The sequence below is a fragment of a genome, unplaced genomic scaffold (genome assembly GCF_019419815.1).
Source record: "Pyrus x bretschneideri cultivar Hongxiangsu unplaced genomic scaffold, Pyrus_bretschneideri_v1 Contig6, whole genome shotgun sequence".
In the NCBI taxonomy this organism is placed as follows: Eukaryota; Viridiplantae; Streptophyta; class Magnoliopsida; order Rosales; family Rosaceae; genus Pyrus; species Pyrus x bretschneideri.
The window spans coordinates 2,633,365-2,651,032 of NW_025999798.1; the positions used below are offsets into that span (position 1 = coordinate 2,633,365).

At 38.7% G+C, this 17,668-nt stretch overlaps 2 protein-coding genes across 5 annotated transcripts; both read left to right on the top strand.

Annotated features, from left to right (window-relative positions):
* The first annotated feature begins 3,051 nt into the window (after positions 1 to 3,051).
* Positions 3,052 to 12,304, top strand: LOC103950912 (paired amphipathic helix protein Sin3-like 4). Of its 4 annotated transcripts, none has more exons than XM_048571675.1 (25): positions 3,052 to 3,304; positions 3,414 to 3,471; positions 3,581 to 3,716; positions 4,227 to 4,397; positions 4,507 to 4,696; positions 4,778 to 4,876; positions 4,969 to 5,130; positions 5,239 to 5,575; positions 5,781 to 5,917; positions 6,017 to 6,092; positions 6,168 to 6,197; positions 6,424 to 6,701; positions 6,799 to 6,953; positions 7,314 to 7,441; positions 7,563 to 7,817; positions 8,031 to 8,726; positions 8,863 to 8,933; positions 9,651 to 10,304; positions 10,564 to 10,667; positions 10,743 to 10,881; positions 10,977 to 11,129; positions 11,223 to 11,386; positions 11,478 to 11,586; positions 11,752 to 11,935; positions 12,059 to 12,304. In XM_048571675.1, exons 3-24 carry the CDS (start codon positions 3,643 to 3,645, stop codon positions 11,902 to 11,904), a joined length of 4,335 nt encoding a protein of 1,444 aa, XP_048427632.1. In that variant the 5' UTR covers positions 3,052 to 3,304; positions 3,414 to 3,471; positions 3,581 to 3,642; the 3' UTR covers positions 11,905 to 11,935; positions 12,059 to 12,304. The 4 variants fall into 4 exon arrangements, with proteins under 4 accessions (XP_048427632.1, XP_048427633.1, XP_048427634.1 ...); XM_048571676.1 differs by having other exon boundaries at positions 12,062 to 12,304; XM_009362160.3 differs by having other exon boundaries at positions 3,053 to 3,304; positions 5,239 to 5,503.
* A 1,626-nt stretch (positions 12,305 to 13,930) lies between these two features.
* On the top strand, positions 13,931 to 17,356 carry LOC125471585 (pyruvate dehydrogenase E1 component subunit alpha, mitochondrial). Its single transcript, XM_048572193.1, has 8 exons — positions 13,931 to 14,674; positions 14,776 to 14,855; positions 15,108 to 15,185; positions 16,090 to 16,185; positions 16,292 to 16,363; positions 16,570 to 16,623; positions 16,771 to 16,836; positions 17,012 to 17,356. Exons 1-8 carry the CDS (start codon positions 13,963 to 13,965, stop codon positions 17,054 to 17,056), a joined length of 1,203 nt encoding a protein of 400 aa, XP_048428150.1. The 5' UTR covers positions 13,931 to 13,962; the 3' UTR covers positions 17,057 to 17,356.
* Positions 17,357 to 17,668: the final 312 nt, after the last annotated feature.

Consider the following 17,668-nt stretch of genomic DNA (forward strand, 5'->3'; position numbering starts at 1 on the left):
TTGCACCCTCAAGTTTAGGTGCAATTACAACATCTTTAAAACATTTCAACTTCATACCTTTGCTATTATTTCATTTCAATTACGTACAACTGTCTTAATTTCTGTTAAATTTTCCGTTATCTACTTACGTGGATCTCACGGGGCCATTATACTTGTGCCACGTGGATTAAAAATTAATAAAATAATTTTTAATTATAGAAAGTGGCCACTCTCTCATTCTCCAGCCCACCATTTCCTTACTCTCTCTTATTCTCTTGGCATCCGCCCACCCCTTACTATCCTCTATTTTCTTCTCTAGGAGCCACTTGACTCCCTCGCTTCCCTTGACCAGCTATGCCTCTTACGATTTGCGCCGGCATGGTGGTGTTTTGTCTTTCTTTTTCCTCTCCTTCTATTTGCGCTGCTCCCATCTCAAAGTCTCCACCTTGCTAACATTAAGCACTAAAACAAAAACTCCATTGCAACCCACCCATCTGCAAACACATAACAACCAAAAATGTTGGAAAATCTATAAATTTCAAAGAATTGAAATTGAAGCAAAGATTGAAAAGTGGTTCAAATCACAAAATCCATCGCGACCTACCAAACTGTAAGAACTCAAATCCGCAACACCCAAGGAAAACCCACAGCTTATGCAAGAACCCAGAAGACGGGACAAACTCGACTATGTTCAACCACTACAGAACAAAAAACCGAATATAGAGATGGAGGCTTTGACAAGGGATTTGATCGAGATTTGTTATTCTCTTTAAGGCGGCTCCGAATTTCCTATGGGTTCGCTTCGATTTACCGTACAAGCCGACGAGGTAGAGTCCGCTGCGAATAGGCTGGATGGCGGGGGAGCGACCATTGCTAGAGTATTGAAGGAGCTTCGAAATTGGTGTCACTGACCGTAACACCATTGTTGGAAGTCACAGACAGATAGAGAAAAATTGGGGTAGGGGTTACGTTAGAGAGAGAAGGAGAAGTGTGTGGCAACGGGGAGGGAGATAAAGGTGTGGCTGGATGAAGGATTACGGCTAGGGTTGAATGGAGATGGGTTGACGAAAAGGTTGAAGATGAGTGTAGAAATAAGGGGTGGACCCATTATTATTTGAAAACAAATTATATTTTAATTTATTTTCCTTTTTATATTAACATTTATAAATAAAATTACTTTTTTTATTAATTTTTAATCCCCGTGGCACAAGTATAATGGGCCTCGTGAGATCCACGTAAGCAGATAACGGAAAAATTAACAGAAATTGAGACAGTTGTACGGAATTGAAATGAAATAATAGCAAAAGTATAAAATTGAAATGTTTTAAAGATGTTGTAAGAAGTTGTAATTTCACCCAAACTTAAGGGTGCAAAATATAATTTACCCTAAAAAAATCATCGATTAGATTCATTAAAAAACAGTTGATCCGTATACTCATTCTAATATTGACTTCTTGATTCCAAATAAAATAAACATATAAAAAAATGGGTGCACATTGAGCTTAGTTTTATACTCCTTGTGATTGATGAACAAAAAAAAAATTAATGCAAGAAAAAAGCAACTACTTGCAAAATAGTCACACTAGATCCAATTCCAGAGGATGGTTAGAGTGTTCCAAGGGATTCAAAGTCCATTGGGCCTCTTGGTCAATCCATGACTTTGTTATTGGGCTTTATCCAATTGCCCATTTTGGGCCTCCTTTTCAGGGTCAGATTTGGACCAAGACAGCAAGTCTTACTTCACATGCCGATAGTCAACTACATAGAGTTCAGCTTGGATCCTAGGACCCTGTTTGGATGCCATAGCTTCCGCTTAAAACCAAGGCATCACAACTTAAGCCAGGTTTCTAAGTCGGAGCTCAGCCAGCCCATCTCAGTTTTCAAAAATCAAATTGCAGCCACGTCATTATCTATCTTTTTTTTGTTCATCTACATCAATATATATTTCAATACCAAAGATATCTCCCATGAATTAAGCAGCAGCTCGAAAGATTAATTTATTCGGAAATATTTGAATCTACGCTTATTTTCTACTCCCAAAAGCATTTCATCACTTACTGCACCTCACTTCAAACTAATTTAAATTGAGAACTACCTCTACTCTTACTAGTACACGTGGTAAAAATCCCTTATGGTAATGTCATCACTTAGCTAAAATACTATGAGAAGGAGAATCCATTAAATTTAAACACAGTCAAATGTTAAAAACAAGTCCACATTTCTTCCATAGCGAGAATTCTAATTGATTCTCACTTTTAGAACACAATCAAATAAAAGGCAACAAAAGACGATAAAACAACTTGATAAGCGTGTAAGCACGTGCAAGGAGACTATTTATTTAGTCCAACACGTATAATAAAAACAGACAATTTCAAGTCAAAGCAAAAAAAAAAAAAAGAAGAAGAAAAAGAAGAGAACCCAAATATGACAAACAAATAAAAGCCAGCAAAAGACGATAAAATCACTTGATTCGTGCTTAAGCGCGCGCTCAGAGACTAGTCATTGAGCAATTCCCATCACGTGTAACAAAAACGGACAATTTCAAGGATAAGCCCAAAAAAAAAAAAAATTATGAAAAATTGATTACAAAGCTATATTACATTATTAGTCTCACAACCAATTTGTTAGACGCAATATCATCATCAAAAATCATGATCTAGAAAAAACCCACTTCCATTTGCTACAACCACTCACACACTTACACCAAACCAGCAGCACCCATAAATAACAAAAAAAAAATCTACGGCCTTTGCCCAAACCCTAAATCCCCAAAAAGCAAAGCATGCCCAAAATCAATTCAAAATCCCTTTGACGCATTTACCCCCCAACACCTCCACTCAATCACCCAAATTGCCACTACTCCCTTGTGATTAATCCATGCTTTGAGTAGTTAATCACCTCCTAATCAATACCAAATCCCTAATTTTTCATGACGTGGAAGAGAGGACCGCCTACAGCCGGTAAAACCATCCCTAATGTGACCGGAAAATTAACCCCAATTTTTTCCTAGTCTCTGTAGGAGGAGGGTGGCGTTTATATTTATATCCCTAATAATATTATATAAACCACATTTTCTTAAACTCGTCCTCTTCCCCTCTCTCTATTTTCTCTGTTTTTTTCTGTTTGTTTCTCGAGAAAGATAGAAAAGAAAAAAAACGTAAGGGGAGAAGTTTTATAATTTGGCTTCGTCTTCCCTCGCTGCGCCTTCAGAGAATCACAACAATCTCCGCAGCGAAACGTTTCGTCTGCGTTTTTTGTTCGGAGTTGGAAGAAAAGCTCGTTGTGGAGGAAGACTTCGGCTGTTTGACGACTCGACGATCTCTTCGTAATATTCGTTTCCTGATTTTCTCCGGAATATTTGAGAAAATTTTCTCTGAGCATTGCTTTACCTTCAAGTAAATGTTAATTACTGTTTGGTTTTGTTTTGTGGTTAGGATTTCGGCGTCGGAGAGGTGATCTGCTCGGAGCTTCGGGATTGGAATTGTGGTGCTTGTATGTAGCTTTTCGTCGAGTTTTGCGTTTGAATTTTTGGTTTTTGGTTTTAGATCTGCTTTGTGCTTGTTGCTTGTGTTTGAATGAGGGAGTTAGTGTTGAATCGCAGTTTGAAGCATGATTTGTGGCTGAGGAGAGGTAGAGTTGGCGGCGGCGGCGACGACGACGGAGATGAAGAGGTCCAGAGACGACGTTTTTATGAGCTCGCAACTCAAGCGGCCCATGGTTTCCGCTCGAGGAGAGCCGTAAGTTCTTCTTCTCCTTGTATTCTCTTCTCATTATTGTTTTAATTTTTGTTCTTGTATTAATTATTAATTCTCGTGTTTGATTATCCTAGAACATGCTTTTTAATTATGAGATTAAGTTGATTATTGGTCGAATTTGGTGAGTCCGTGCTTGTTGATTTACTGCGTGTGCTTTTAATTTTAAAATTAAATGTTAATTTATCAGTTTGAGGCTACGAAATTGACCGGTTAAGCGTGACTTACCCAGAAAGATCAGTTTTTTGTTAGGTTTTTAGACCAATTATCTCTGAAAGTTTCAATCTTCCTCGGGTGTGGACTGAGGAGAAACTTAAATTTTAACTTATTACCCTGGTCATGTATGCGGATTTTCTTATCTTTCCTTTAATGAAAAACAAAATTTAAGATGTTTAATTTTACTTGAAAAAAGTTGTTTTCTGGCGATTGATCTACTGGAATAGTTCGGAATTTTGTACATTAACTAATTTGTAAGTTTGTTTTTGTGCAATGAAGTTCTGGGCAACCCCAGATGATGGCAGCAGCAGCAGCAGCAGCAGCTTCCCAAAAACTAACAACAAATGATGCCTTAGCGTATCTAAAAGCGGTGAAGGATATATTTCAAGACAAGAACAGGGGAAAATACGAAGAATTTCTTGAAGTCATGAAAGACTTCAAGGCCACAAGGTTCGATCATGTTATATGCTATACTAAAATCCATACATTTAATTTACATGGTAATTTGCTTATGCAAGCTTGTGTTTACTTGAGTTTTTGTGTGTTGTGTTGTTTGTAGAATTGACACTGCAGGTGTGATAGAGAGGGTGAAGGATTTATTTAAAGGGCATCGAGAGCTAATATTAGGTTTCAATACCTTCTTGCCAAAGGGATATGAAATAACCCTCCCACTTGATGAAGACCAACAACCTCCTCAAAAGAAGCCTGTTGAATTTGAAGAAGCAATCAATTTCGTGAACAAAATTAAGGTCGGAGCATCACTTCGTAGCTTAGTCTGGTGTTACTGGTTGCTTTAAAGTTTAGTAACGTAATGAATTCTCTATCTGCAGACACGATTTCAAGGCGACGACCATGTTTATAAATCTTTTTTAGACATTCTGAATATGTACAGAAAGGAAAACAAGTCCATCCAAGAGGTTTACCAGGAGGTGTGTTGATGCATCTTTTGCGTACCTTATTCCTTAATCTGATGCTGTTCGTTTATTTCATGTTCTAAAAAGTTCACTTTGAACTTCTGCAGGTTGCTGCACTTTTCCAAGACCACTCAGACTTGCTTGTGGAGTTTACTCACTTTTTACCTGATACTACAGGAACAGCCTCTATTCATCCACCTCATAGAAACTCGATGCTCCGTGATAGGAGCTCTGCGATGCCTACGATGCGGCAAATGCATGTGGACAAGGTTTTTTTTTCCATTCTCACTCTCTCACTCTCTCACCCTTGTATTACTTATTTTTTAATTCTGATGTCTCATTGTTGTTGATGCTAACATCTGGTTCATTGTTGCCAGAAAGAAAGGACCATGGGTTCTTATGCTGACCATGATCTCAGCGTTGACCGTCCTGATCCTGACCATGATAAAGCTCTAATGAAAGCGGACAAAGATCAAAGGAGGCGTGGTGAGAAGGAGAAGGAGAGGAGAGAAGACAGAGAAAGAAGAGAACGGGATGATAGGGATTTTGACCATGATGGCAGTAGAGACCTCAGTATGCAGCGTTTTTCCCACAAACGGAAATCTGCTCGTAGGATTGAGGACACTGAACAATTGCAGCAAGGTGGGCAAGGCCTTGAAAATTTTGCAGCAAATCTCATTTCATCCTCTTATGATGATAAAAATTCTGCAAAGAGTGAGAATTATATGATATTTTTGAACTAAGTAAAGACTGTCACACCTTGGACAGTTCAGTACTGTTGCATATACATAAGTTAAGATTTTTGTCAGTATCAACTATATGATCAGTTGTTTGTGCACTTTTATTCTTTGATGAGCACTTTATTTGCCTGTTTGTTCTTCCTCCAGCAGCTTCTTTTACTCATTGTATGTCATCGCAGGTATGTACGGCCAGGAGTTTGCTTTCTGCGAGAAAGTGAAGGAGAAATTACAAAATCCTGAAGATTACCAGGAATTTTTGAAGTGCCTTCATATTTATAGCAAGGAAATTATTACACGCTCTGAATTGCAGTCTTTGGTAAGTTGTATACTTGTAATACTGATATAAACTGTTATAATTTATTTACCTGTTAAAAGGAAATTTACAGAACACAATCTCTAATTTCACCTTGTGTAGGTGGCTGATTTAATTGGAAGATATGCAGAACTTATGGATGGGTTCGATGATTTTTTGGCATGTTGTGAGAAGAAAGGTTTGTTCTAGTCTATTCTTTTACCTGCACTATATATGTGTGATTAACACTATCTAATTGAGTCCTGTCCTGCAGATGGGTTCCTTGCCGGTGTCATGAGTAAAAGTACGTAACATGATTTGTTCCCTTTTTTTGTTCCATATAAGCTAGATCCTCCTCTTAGTTTATCATAAGACTTCGGGCACTGGCATGGTCTTGAACATAACCATTTTTTTCCCTTTTTTTTATTTATTAATTTGATCTGAGGGTTAATTTGTAGTTTTTTTTAATAAATATTTTGTACTTTGTCAATAGACTTGCAAACCAACTCTTAATTCTTAATTCATCACAGAATCCTTGTGGAATGAAGGACATATACCAAGATCAGTGAAGGTAGAAGATAGGGATAGGGATAGAGATCGTGAAAGGGATGATGGGGTTAAAGATAGAGAGCATGAATCTCGAGAAAGAGATAGACTTGATAAAAATGGTGCCTTTGGAAATAAAGAAGTTGGAGGCCAGAAGAGTTTATTTACCAGCAAGGATAAATATTTGGCAAAACCCATTAACGAGCTTGACCTCTCCAACTGTGAGCGCTGCACTCCGAGTTATCGTCTCCTGCCAAAGAACGTATGTGGTGCTTTCAGAGACAGTTATCTATTTTTCCTTTTTAAGGAGGTATTGATGCTTTTACTGATATTTCTATTTGTCTTTTCATGTCATGCAGTATCCAATACCTTCTGCTAGCCAAAGAACAGAGCTTGGTTCTGAAGTATTAAATGATCACTGGGTATCCGTTACTTCTGGAAGTGAGGATTATTCTTTTAAACACATGCGCAAAAACCAGTATGAAGAAAGCCTGTTTCGGTGTGAGGATGACAGGTTGGTCAAAGATTTTTCAATATCAACCATTTTTTTTCCCATTATTTATTTGTTTTCTAGCAACATTAACTCAAGGTGGTTGTTCCCTACGCACCTCCCTCAAAATTGTATTTATTGTCGTAGGTGATTAGGGTTCATGTTGCCATTTTTTGCACTTTGGTAATGCTTATTTATAAACAGGGAACCTCTGTTTTTGGTTTTTGGCATCTGTCTTTCGAGAGGGAAAGATTTGTGTCATGCTGTTTATTTCTACCTTTTGCCCTTCGTTGCGCCACCAAATTACCAATTGCTTGTAAAGATTTCCAGCTATTGGCTGAATTGACTTTGGCACTGGGTAATTCATCTTCTTATATTTCTTAGGTTTGAGCTGGATATGTTGTTGGAGTCCGTGAACGTAACAACCAAGCGTGTGGAAGAGCTACTAGAAAAGATCAACAACAATACAATTAAGATGGACAGTCCAATTCGTATTGAAGAACACTTCACAGGTTATTATTTTAATGACTGAATTGAAGATACCTGCTTATGTAATATAACCTCAGTTGTTGATTTTCTTTTTCATGGGGATATATTTTTGACAGAACTTTTCCCTTGTCTCTTCTTTTCTAGCTTTGAACCTAAGGTGCATTGAGCGATTATATGGTGACCATGGGCTTGATGTGATGGATGTGTTGAGGAAAAATGCTCCACTAGGTTTGCCTGTCATATTGACCCGTTTGAAGCAAAAGCAAGAAGAGTGGGCAAGGTGTCGTTCGGATTTTAATAAAGTTTGGGCTGATATATATGCCAAGAACTATCACAAGTCACTTGATCATCGTAGCTTCTACTTTAAGCAACAAGACACCAAGAGCTTAAGCACAAAAGGTAATTTAAAAATTGCATCTTCTTTTTCCTTATTTTCTTTGACTGAGAGTTTTTAGTTTTACAAATTAATAATGGCAGCAAGCTTTCTCTTCCATTTTAGTTTAGAATATTGAGATTCCGTATTCTTCCATTCTTTTGCAATTGCTCTTTCCACTTATGGATTTTATTGCTCGTTTCTTCTTTCCTCTCATTGATGGGAACAAACTTTTGCAGCCTTGTTGGCAGAGATTAAAGAGATTAGTGAGAAGAAGCGGAAGGAAGATGATGTTCTTCTTGCTATTGCTGCTGGAAATAGACGACCGATTATTCCTAATTTGGAATTTGAGTACCCTGACCCAGAAATCCATGAAGATCTGTATCAACTCATCAAATATTCTTGTGGAGAAGTTTGCACTACCGAACAATTGGATAAAGTTATGAAGATATGGACAACTTTTCTTGAACCAATACTTGGTGTTCCTACACGGCCTCAAGGTGCAGAGGATACTGAAGATGTTGTGAAAGCAAAAAATCTTACCGTAAAGAGTGGTTCTGTAAGTCCGGGAGAGAGTGATGGTAGTCCTGATGCTGATGCTACTTTGACGAATTCCAAACAGTTAAATTCATCAAGAAATGGTGATGAAAGCATTCAACCTGAACAGTCAAGTTCTTGCAGGACTTGGACAGTAAATGGGGCTAATGGGGTCAAAGAAGAAAGTTCGCTTGACATTGATCGTGCTGCATGTAAAGGTGATACTTTCTGCAATACCTCTCAACAAGGTAAAGTGCAGAGTAATACATCTACAGCTGATGAAACGTCTGGGGCTAGCAAACTAGACATTTTCAATGAACGATTAGTGAATTCTAATGCATCACTTGCCACTGGGTTGGAGCAAAGTAATGGAAGAACTAATTTAGAACACTCATCAGGTTTGTAGAACATTCAAAACTACTGAGTTTTTTTTCGTACTAATTGGACGTATTGCTTTGTTATTTATTTATTTCATAATCTTCTTTCTGAAATTGCAACTAGATTTCTGAAATCCTTTTTTTTGTTGGTTACTAGGGCATAGTCCTACTCCGTCCAGACCTGGTAATGGCACTGTTGATGTTGGGCTGGAGTTACCTTCATCAGAGGTATGGCTGGTCCAGTGGTAAAACTTTGATGTTTTGAGAACCCTGGTTGATATTGGCAGTATGGGTTGTTGGTACATATTTGATGAAACTAATTTTGGTTAGTAGTTTGAATACTTATGGTGAAAGGGTAGTGAAAAAATAGCAATCTTTGCACATGTTGAACAGTTAAGGTTAGATGGGAACAAATAGAGTTTCCTGTTGTGTGTGTGTAATATTAATCTTGTAGAGGTTTTTGCACTGAATTTTGGAAACTGTGTTTGGTGAGTTGATTCTTATCGTGAGTGTCTTTGGTAAAAGCTGAAAGATATGTTGTAACAAATGAAACAAAAGGTATGACACTTACAGCTATATTTAGAGTTTATATAAATTTCCAACCACATGGCAGTTTGCAACCTTGTTCGTTGATTATGTTGAGATGATAAACTTGATATGGCATGTTGCTATCTTAAATGTATGGGGTAGATACATTGTAATCAGCTATTAGATAAATCTTGTGGATAAACATGCATTGGTATGTAGTCTGCTTGTATGTAGTAAGATACGTTCTAATATCAACTTTTGATAAGTCAATTCAGTGATTGTATTTACTACTCATCAAATTGTGCTATGGCTGACAAACTGTATGCTAGTGGTCTTTGTGGTGGGTACTGGATATTATTTCTATATTGTCACGGTAAATATGTGCTGAAGATATTTGTGTTCCTATTGATGTCATAGGTTGGTGATTCTACAAGACCAGGTATTTCCTCAAATGGAGCAATAGCAGAAGGCGCCAAGGGTCTCAGATATCTTGAAGAGTCTGCTAGGCACTTCAAGATTGAAAGAGAAGAAGGCGAAATATCTCCAAATGGAGATTTTGAGGAGGATAATTTTGCAAACTATAGAGAAGCTGGTTCAGAGGCCGTTCAAAAATCAAAGCATGGTACTATCAGCAGGCAATATCAAGCCAGACATGGGGAAGAAGAAATATGTGCTGGAGAGACAGGTGGAGAAAATGAAGCTGATGCCGATGATGAAGGTGAGGAAAGTGCTCCGAGGTCATCGGAGGATAGTGAGAATGCCTCTGAGAATGGTGATGTTTCTGGAAGCGAGTCTGGTGATGGGGAGGAATGTTCTCGTGAAGAGCGTGAGGAAGATGGGGACAATGATGAGCACGATACTAAGGCCGAGAGTGAAGGTGAAGCTGAAGGGATGGCTGATGCCCATGATGTTGAAGGAGATGGAATATCTTTGCCTCTTTCAGAACGTTTTCTCCTGACCGTGAAGCCTCTTGCAAAGTATGTTCCTTCAGCTTTACATGACAAGGAGAAGAGGGACTCTCGGATATTTTACGGAAATGATTCTTTCTATGTGCTATTCAGGCTTCACCAAGTAAGGTTAATTATTAAGACACGTACACACAAGTGTACGTGTGTATTGGTGCACAAGGACTTAAACTTAAGTACTTGTAGTTCAGCCATTAGATCATATGTGGATTAGTGGGTCGTACTCGTATATATCTCAACTGTCCATATCTAATCTAATGGATTATATGCAAGTACTTTGGTCAATATTTTTTTTTTTTTTCTTTGAATTTAGTAGATGGTGATGTTGATATACGTGTATCCCAACTGTTTCACTTATTTGATAGACATTATATGAGAGAATACAATCAGCAAAGATTAACTCATCATCTGCTGAGAGGAAGTGGCGGGCTGCTTCAAATGATTCGAGCCCTTCAGATTCTTATGCTAGGTGGTTTTTCTTTGGTCTCCTTGTTTGTTCACAACTAAGTGTATATATTTCCTAACTCCTTATTTTATGGTACAGATTCATGAGTGCACTTTACAATTTACTTGACGGTTCTTCTGACAATACAAAATTTGAGGATGATTGTCGAGCCATCATTGGGACACAATCATATCTTCTATTCACATTAGACAAGCTGATCTACAAACTCGTTAAGCAGGTTGGATGGCCATACATTTTCTTCTTTCTTCAAGTTTCTTTCCCATCTCCCTTTTTTTGACCCCAGAAGTTTTGCTTCATTTCCTATTTTTTCAGCTCCAAACTGTTGCCAGTGATGAGATGGACAACAAACTTTTCCAGCTTTATGCATTTGAAAAATCAAGAAAACTGGGAAGATTTGTTGATGTGGTTTATCACGAAAATGCTCGTGTTCTTCTTTATGATGAGAACATTTATCGCATCGAATGTGTATGTCTCTTATGTTACATTCTAAGTTGTAATACTATCTACACTAATGCAATTTCAACTCTAAATCTATAATCACTATTTTCTTCGTTGCAGGCATCCTCCCCAACCCGGGTGTCTGTTCAACTTATGGATTTTGGGCATGATAAGCCTGAAATGACTGCTGTTTCCATGGACCCTAATTTTTCCGCATATCTGCATAATGAATTCCTGTCAGTTCTTCCTGACAAAAAAGAGAAGTCTGGGATCTTCTTGAAGAGGTAAGTTTGCTATAGTTGGCAGTACGGAGTTTTTGAAGTTGAGTTGTCATGACTATTAATGCCTTGCTTTTTTTTTAATTTTTTTTCCCAGGAACAAACTCAAGTATAGTAGTGATGAATTGTCTGCAATCTGTGAGGCCATGGAAGGGCTAAAAGTCGCCAATGGTCTGGAGTGTAAGATTGCTTGCCATTCATCCAAGGTACTACATTCACTCCTCTGCCTATATGTTAGCTAGTTATTATTTTGGTGCATTACGACGATAAGTTTTGCATTAAATTGAGCCAGTCTGGATTTCCTTTCTATGATTAGGTCTTCTTTTCTGGCCTTTCTGCATCTGTTAATCAATTAAACTTTTGTGTGTTAGGTCTCGTACGTCTTAGATACAGAAGACTTTCTGTTTCGGACAAAGAAGAAAAGGAAAAGTTTGCACCAGAACAGTTCATGCCATAACCCGGCTAGGTTTCCTAACGGTTCTAGTAGAGTAGAACGATTTCAGCGGTTGCTTTCGAGCTCATGATATGTCATCTTTTGACCATCAAGTAAATATGGTATGTGCTTCGTTTCTTAATACCGGTGTCTGACACTTCTATCGTTTAAGTAGTCCTTTTTAGTTAATATAATTGAGAAAACCCTCAAACTATGTGTGATGCTGTTTACATCTGTTTCTCCAGTAGCATTTTGCAAGCATTACATACCGTGGGGCTGGAAACTCGAAAAATTTGAGGCGCTGTGAGCGAAAAAGCTTTTGGTGGAATTGCCTGTGTATTCTCATACATCCGTCTCTCCAACCTAATAAAGAATTTGAGGAGAGGGGGAAGGGGATGCGGATCTTTAAGCCGCATTCATGTAAATAGAGGTAATTTGTGTTGTAAACTTGAGATGCATGTTCATTTTATTCATCAATTTTTTTTGTTAAATCTTTTTTAATGTCGTAACGGAAGCTCTAATTAATTTTACGGTGGATACTTATATGCGTCGGTCATTAAAATAGCCGGACTGATTCGGCCGGGAGACCAGCCAGCCCGGTTTTTACTTGCTAATCGTTAATCTTCCATTTTTGGTCCGTGTGTTTATGCGAGCGATACCCATGTCGTCTTTAGTATCATTTGGTATGGAGGATTAGATTAGAACGGATAATTTCTTAATTTCGGAAGCGAATGATTTTTCGTTTTGTGGAGATTAGAAGATGATTTGTTTTTTAAACAACGATGTACTTACACTTAAAGAGGGGAGAAATAATTTGGTATCGCTCAACAGGGAGAAAACTCATCCCTTCTGATACTGCAATGGTGGGAGAAGTTTTCTTCATGAGTAATTTATCTTTCTATCTTTCAGATGGTCGTAATTTGGTATTGGGCTGAGTGGGCTTTGTATTTGTCTATAATCCGCATTTAGTATTTGCTTGAATCCGGAATCTGCTGCTGCATCTTGTCTAATGTGTTCACGCACTTCCACATCGAAATCTGAGATTCACCACCACCAATCATCTCAAACCACCACCACCAAGCTATCACTATAATCAAGACACCATGACCTAGCCATCATCGTAAATCCGCTGCCGCCGCCACCACCGCCATCGGAATGCACCGAATTGATCGAAAACGAAACATTGGTCATTTCGACGACGTTGATTCAGTAACCCAACATTATCACCGTCTAGTAATATTCATCTTAATTTGTAATTGAGATGTCTTAAGTTATGTTTGTCAACCGTAATCAATGTTTTCGTTTGATTTACTCAATTTGGTGGCAAAAAATAAACAAATGGTATATGAGAATTTTATAGCCTTTGAGCTAAAGACCAAATAGACCATCATTTGTTTATTATCAACTCAAACAAATTATTGGCAAAATAAACAAATAATAATAAGGCGCCCGCCCAGCCGCCGTTCAATATGTGTAGACCATATAATATCCACCCACCAAATGACCAAACCGCATGTAGCGCAAGCGCATCTTTGCGTCCTTCCACCAAACCCCATTTCGCATTTGCTACCAACACTTGTACGGATTATTTTAGTCAAATACTCAAAATTAAGTTTTTCAGTGCAAATTAAATTAACAAACAACCACAAAAATATACTACAACTATAGACTCAGGAATATAAAATAAATAAAAGTTAAGAATTATAAAGAAAATGCTAAAGAAATCATTTGTTTAGACAGTATAATATGCCACTAATAAAAAATAAACTCATTAATTAATTCTAATTCAATTTTAAACATTCACTTAATATAATTTATAAAATAATAACAAAATGATAAAGTCAAAGAAATCACTCCGCCACAAAAAAACGACAGCTTACTTTTCGGTTCAAAAATTTTTTTTGTAACCGGAAACGGATGGTATATGTTTTCATACAAGTGATTAAAAATAATATTTTTTTAATTATTAATTTTTTAACACATATTTAACACTGACACGTTATATACATCTCGTATTCCGTCGCACTCAAAAATCTCTTCTACTTCCGCTGCCAAACTCCCGAACTCTCCACAAACGCTTTTCATTTTTCTTTCACCAGTTTCTCAGCTCCCATAGTCTCAGACAACCGGAACGATCCAACGGTCAGATATGGCTCTATCCCGCCTAGCCTCCTCCTCCTCGGGCTCCAATCTCCTGAGGCCCTTCGCCTCCGCCTTATCCCTCACCCCATCTCTCCGCCGTCCGATATCATCCGCCGCCGATGACTCCACCGCCCTCACGATCGAGACCTCCCTCCCCTTCACCTCCCACAACTGTGAGCCGCCGTCGCGCACGCTCGAGACCACTCCCAAGGAGCTTATGACGTTCTTCCGCGACATGGCGTTGATGCGCCGGATGGAGATCGCCGCCGACTCGCTCTACAAGGCCAAGCTGATCCGAGGGTTTTGCCACCTGTACGACGGCCAGGAGGCCGTCGCCATCGGCATGGAGGCTGCAATTACCAAAAAGGACTGCATCATCACCGCGTACCGTGACCACTGCACCTTCCTCGGCCGCGGTGGGACCCTCCTGCAGGTTTTCGCCGAGCTCATGGGGCGCCAGGCTGGCTGCTCCAAGGGGAAAGGTGGGTCCATGCATTTCTACAAGAAGGACGCTGGATTCTATGGCGGCCACGGTATAGTCGGCGCTCAGATTCCGCTGGGATGTGGATTGGCTTTTGGGCAGAAGTACTCCAAGGACGAAACGGTGACGTTTGCTCTCTACGGTGACGGTGCGGCCAATCAAGGGCAGTTGTTCGAGGCGCTTAACATTTCTGCGCTTTGGGATCTGCCTGCGATTTTGGTCTGTGAGAATAATCACTGTAAGTACGTGTTTCTTCATAAACAAAAGATTGATTCAATAGAATCAATAGAAACTGTCAATTTACATATACTGAATGATTTCGGTGTGCTTTTGACGCAGATGGAATGGGAACCGCCGAGTGGAGAGCGGCGAAGAGTCCCGCATATTACAAGCGTGGAGATTATGTTCCTGGCTTGAAGGTTAGATAGAATTTTTCAGTGTGGAATTTTATTGGTTGCTGCTTGTGCATTTGCTTTGAATTTTGTTAGCTAATTGAGGAAATGATGGTTTTGTGATTGGTATAACATGTAAGTTGTAAGTACTTACTAAGTCATACTGAATTGATTATATCGTGTGAATTGAATGGGTAGACGATTGTAGATGATAATCAGATTATTGTCTCTAGTAGGAGTTTATGCTCATTTAGCTAATGGTTTGTGGCTAATCTTCAGGTGGACGGTATGGATGTGTTTGCCGTAAAGCAGGCATGCAAATTTGCCAAGGAGCATGCTCTGAAGAACGGACCCATCGTGAGTTATTCCTCCGTTGTTTGCTCTGACATGATTTTTTGAAAGTTCTTTGTGCAAACTATGGCAACATGATTTGATTTATTGTTAGGACATCTGCTTCACTGTTTTAGTTTATAGTCCCACATATAGAAGCAAAACCTGATAGGTAGTGCGTATGTCAAATGACTTTTTGTGGGAGGACTCATAATTCCATTGTGATTGCAAATGCTGCCAGAGAATGTTAAGCGTACGTTAGATTGAAGCTACAATGAACTATCAAGCATGTGGTCTGTGAATTAATCTTGCGTATGAGGGAAACGTCTTAGCCTTTAGTCTGGGGTCAGTTTGACAGTAAATGTATGACTATGATTTTAGTTTTAGAAATTGCAACTCTGTTTGCAGACATTCCGAAATTTGATGCAGAATCCTTTTAGAATTCTAGTATAAACTTGGGTTACAGTTGCATGGACTCCAGTACTTTGTTGGGTAAGCAATGCATTTTCTACTTGAAGAGTTGCCTTTTTAGCATTCGTACACCCTTTGTGGAAGTAAAGAGAGATATAATACTTTGGAAATGAAAAGGGGCATGAAATGAAATGTTTGGTCCAAGTATTACATTCTCCCTTTTTCTAATTTGAAATTGTTCAGATACTTAGAGAAGCCTGTGTGGTTCATTGAGGAATTGTAACCTTCATTCAGACCCAGAGTTTTGTCTAGATCAACCTTTGAACCGTAGAAATTAATTGGTCTTTTTGAAATGGTGTTCTGTGTGATATATGAAGTCGTCCAAGAGCTTTTTAGTCTTTGGATTGCATACTTGTTATTCATAAACTCATGGAACTATTTCAAGTGTTATAATTGTTGAATTTGTTGTTACTCTACCTGATATTTTTTGCCTGACAATCTTCCTGATACTGGTGGTCAGATTCTTGAAATGGACACTTACAGGTACCATGGTCACTCTATGTCTGATCCTGGTAGCACCTACCGCACACGTGATGAGATTTCTGGCGTGAGACAGGTTTGATATGCATACTTAAATCCTTTCCCCCTCCCTTATTTTGGAGATTATATGCCACAGTTTTGTAAGTGTCTTTTATAATTTTACTTTGTGATGCGATTTCTAGGAGCGTGATCCAATTGATAGAATAAGAAAGCTGATATTTGCTCATGATCTAGCTACTGAGAAGGATCTAAAGGTATACAATTCAACTATGCTCACTTCTATATTAAATTTAATTTCATTTCGATTCGGGTATAAAAGTTCTTAATTGAGGTTAAATGTTAGTTTATTGGTCCCATTCCTGTTTCTCATCTTGCTGGTAGGGGATCGATCCCTGCTTGAATGCCATAAAGGACAATCAGAAAAAGTGTGTATTTATCTTTTTCTTTACTCTTCTTTTAGGATATTGAAAAGGAAGTAAGAAAAGTAGTTGATGAAGCCATTGCTCAAGCCAAAGTAAGTGTAACTTTCTGTTGTTGTCATTTGATTTCATTAGTTTAATTTTATCTTCCTTTTTAAACGCGACGGGTGCAGCCAACTTTCTATTGTTACTAGTTATCATTCTGTCACACTGTATTTGATGTCTGTTGTTCCTGTTTTCAGGAAAGCCCGATGCCAGAACCCTCCGAACTCTTCACAAATATCTATGTGAAAGGCTATGGAACTGAGGTAATATTTAATCCCTTCCCTTGTATTTCACACACAGATAAGCACACAATGTGTGTTCTTACGTGACCATGTATTACTTACGACCTCTTTGATTACGTTGTATGTGGATGTTACTTGCCCCAGTTGCGGCTAAAAGCTCCTTTTTACTGATAAAAGTTTTTCTGTTTAATTGCAGTCTTTTGGACCAGATAGGAAAGAAATCAGAACTGTACTTCCCTGAATCTAAAGCGGAAAGTTGCCGATGAGTGACCAAAGACAAAGACTGTCCTTCCTTGACCCTGAAGGTCCTTTTGCTTTCATAATTGAACCACACCTTCCAAATTCCGGGAAAAGAGAAAAAAATGAAACAATAAATGGTTCGAGTCAAGATGGCCATCTCTTCCGAGCTGTACATTTTGATACTCGCCGTCGTTTTTGTATAGGATTATTGATTGTTCTCGCAAGTATTGAGGCCGAATTGTTGCATTCATGATATGTAGGTCTCGATGCTTGGGAGGTTACTGGTGTTCGCTTTTGGAAATCTGCATCTTTTTCTGTTTTTTTTCTCATTTCCAAGTTGCATTTGAAGCTTATTAACCGGCATCGCATCGCATGCCATTCAATTATTGGAAGAGGCTAACCGAAAAAATGAAATTTGTATTCAATCAGAAAGCAACTATTTCACGTGGTATGTTGATGGATTCCACTCAGGCCATGAGTCCGTGGACGAGACGGACGTTTTCCTGCGAATTGAGGATGAGGATGATTAGGTGGTTGTGGTGGTGGTGGTGGTGGTGGTGGTTGGGGAAGGGAGGAGACGGTGGGTGAAGTAATAATGTGAGGCAACTGACGG